At 26.7% G+C, this 2,804-nt stretch overlaps 1 protein-coding gene across 1 annotated transcript; it reads right to left on the reverse strand.

Annotated features, from left to right (window-relative positions):
- Positions 1 to 366: 366 nt before the first annotated feature.
- Positions 367 to 2,524, reverse strand: LOC132925693 (uncharacterized). The gene is given in 4 exon segments (XM_060990063.1): positions 367 to 444; positions 502 to 765; positions 767 to 983; positions 2,508 to 2,524. Coding segments are annotated over 4 exon segments (576 nt in total).
- Positions 2,525 to 2,804: the final 280 nt, after the last annotated feature.

Genomic DNA, 2,804 nt, shown 5'->3' on the forward strand with positions numbered 1-2,804 from the left:
ATTATCACAGTCGATGAGCCCTGCATGCGGTGTTGGTGGTACATATGTAAAACTTTTCTGATTGTAGTGTTTTTTCATGTTAGCGATTGAACCGACCATGATTAAAAGTATACGAGAAATGAAGAACACTGAATAAAAACGTTTTAAACACGGAGCGCGAGAACGGTTGTGGTGCGAAGAACTATAAGGCTGGAGAAACACTGAAGAGCTGTCGGCTCTTTTGGTCAGGCTCTTAAATTGGTTCATTATAAATAATATTCATGCTATTAAGTATCAATACATTAAATCTAATACATTCTTTACATTTTCTGTGGAATAAATGCATTTTTTTCTGATTCTATTACAAATAAAATATTACATACTTAATTATTTCTGATAACTTAATCTACGTCTTGCTCTTTCACGCGCTACGAATGCCCTTGTCCTTGGTCGGTTGACTTCAGACTATAAAAAAATGTTTGCTTTAGTATACAATATTATGTAAAAATATAATCGTATTACCTCGGTTTCGGACGAAGAAGATAACCAGCCTCTTGCCAATTGATTGAGTGCTTTAATCTTCAAATCTGCTATTAAGCAAGTATCTGCGACTGGAATATGTTCTTTCAATTTCTTTATCTCGATGTGGTCCAAATAATCTTCAACATCGTTTATGTTTGTGTCTTTGGGTAACGGCATTTCTTTCCCAAGAAACATTGAAATCTTACAGACCTGGAGAAACGAAGCGGGTCGGACGTGCATAATTTTCTTCTGTATATCTTCTTCACCTCGCATCCCTCAATCGTAAAATAATTTTGATATTTTCCTTAGTCAACTTAACATCCTGGTCTTGCTGCAAACATTTGGTTGACAGAATATTGACACCGTTGCATTGCTCAATTCTTATCAATTTAAGTTCCCTTAACATTACGTGCGACGGAAGTGAAAAGTTTATGATATTAAGAACCGCATTTAAAGAACCACAACAGAAATTATTTGTTTTGCTACACTATCATTTTGAGTTACTTGTTCCTGTTATAATGATTTATAATAATTATTTTAATATAATATGTACTACTACAAGAATATTATAAATTAAATTATATATTCGTAAGTGACTTGTGAGATTTAAAGAAAATGGAGCACAAAACATTTTAGACGTTAGTATAAAGTGTAATAGTAATACCGTAGTAGGTAGTGTAGTTTTAGTGTACCCAATATCGTAATATTACAAATTATTAAAATATTTATACGAGGAGTCAATGATAACAATATTATATTATGACAATAGACCGGCGAATATTACAGTTTTCTAGCAAAAAAAAAAAGAAAAAGACTAAAATAATTTTATTGGTGTATGCTCGCGTAGTCGTATAACTTCTTCCTAATCGATATAATAAATTGAAAATTGTTAAAACTATTAACTACGTAATACGTTTGTAGTACATAAAATAATATAATAGTAGTATAATAATAATTTTTTGTGGTATAATATTTGTAAATTGTAATTCATTAATATAATAATATTATATAGAATTTTGAACCATATAAACTTTGACTGTAAACAAAATTATATATTATTAGATTAATGTGAAAAAAATCATCCACCGAATAATTTAATTGTAATATTTATTTATTGTGACTTTTTAAATATGTGTACCTCCTTAATTCCAAATTAAAAACATCATACCTAAGTATGTAATTTATACTTTGTCTGAAATTTACTTTAAATGTGTGTCAAAAACATTTACAATGCTTAAATTACCTACTTACAATATTTTGTGTTATTATTTTATTGTGGAGCAGTCTTATCTTTATTCTGGGTTTAGAGTAAAATTTGGTTTGAACTCAGGATATTTGTTGTTGACCAACTATTTTTTTACTCTGTCCCTTGCAACTTGTCCTTTGTTGATGAATTTAAAATTGTTTCTGTTGTATGCTTTTTCTGATTTGAAAATAATACATATGCAAGTGTTTATACTTTATATGAATAACAAGGATTTGTTAGTAGATAAGTGTTAATAATGCAAATACTATTATTAAAAAAACATTATTTATCCGGTCAGCATTCACCAATTGCGTACATTCATAGTAATATATATTTTAAATTAATCAATGCATAAAATATATTTTAAATTATATCATATATTATTTCATTCTGTTTTTTTCTTTAGTTTGAATTATTAATATTATTTTATAATATGCATTTCTTAATTTTATTTTTTATAAATTTAACAGTTGGGTATATGCATTATAAAATATTATATTATGATACCTATGAAGAACATAACTACTTAATATTTTCGATTTTATTAATTAAATCAAATTATATAACTTGTTGTGTGCAAAATTATCTAGTGATAATACAGACTAAAATAGGTATGTAAAAAGATGATCGCGTCTACGATAGATATGTATATTATAATAATAAAATACAAACACTGTAATAGTGTTTCATACCATTATTCCTACATATATATATATATATATATAAATATGTAACATATGTTAATATAGTGAAATATTACCTTTCCATCATAATCATTACCTGTTATTTATTATTATTATTATTTCAGTTTTGAAAATAGTGTAAAATGGTATACTGTATGATCTCATCTAAAAGAATTGTAAGAATTTTATGGAGTGTTAACAAGAAAATTGTACGACTTAACATTGCTAAAATTTGTGACATACATGACAATTTGAGTAAAGAAATTTTAGAGGCATGAAATAATGAATAAGTAGCAAAAGCATTAAAAATGGTCATTTGAATATGTAACTATTTATTGGTTTTAGTTATTATTTAATGTTTTTATTTGTTTGTA

This window comes from Rhopalosiphum padi, chromosome 3, assembly GCF_020882245.1.
Source record: "Rhopalosiphum padi isolate XX-2018 chromosome 3, ASM2088224v1, whole genome shotgun sequence".
NCBI classification, from domain to species: Eukaryota; Metazoa; Arthropoda; class Insecta; order Hemiptera; family Aphididae; genus Rhopalosiphum; species Rhopalosiphum padi.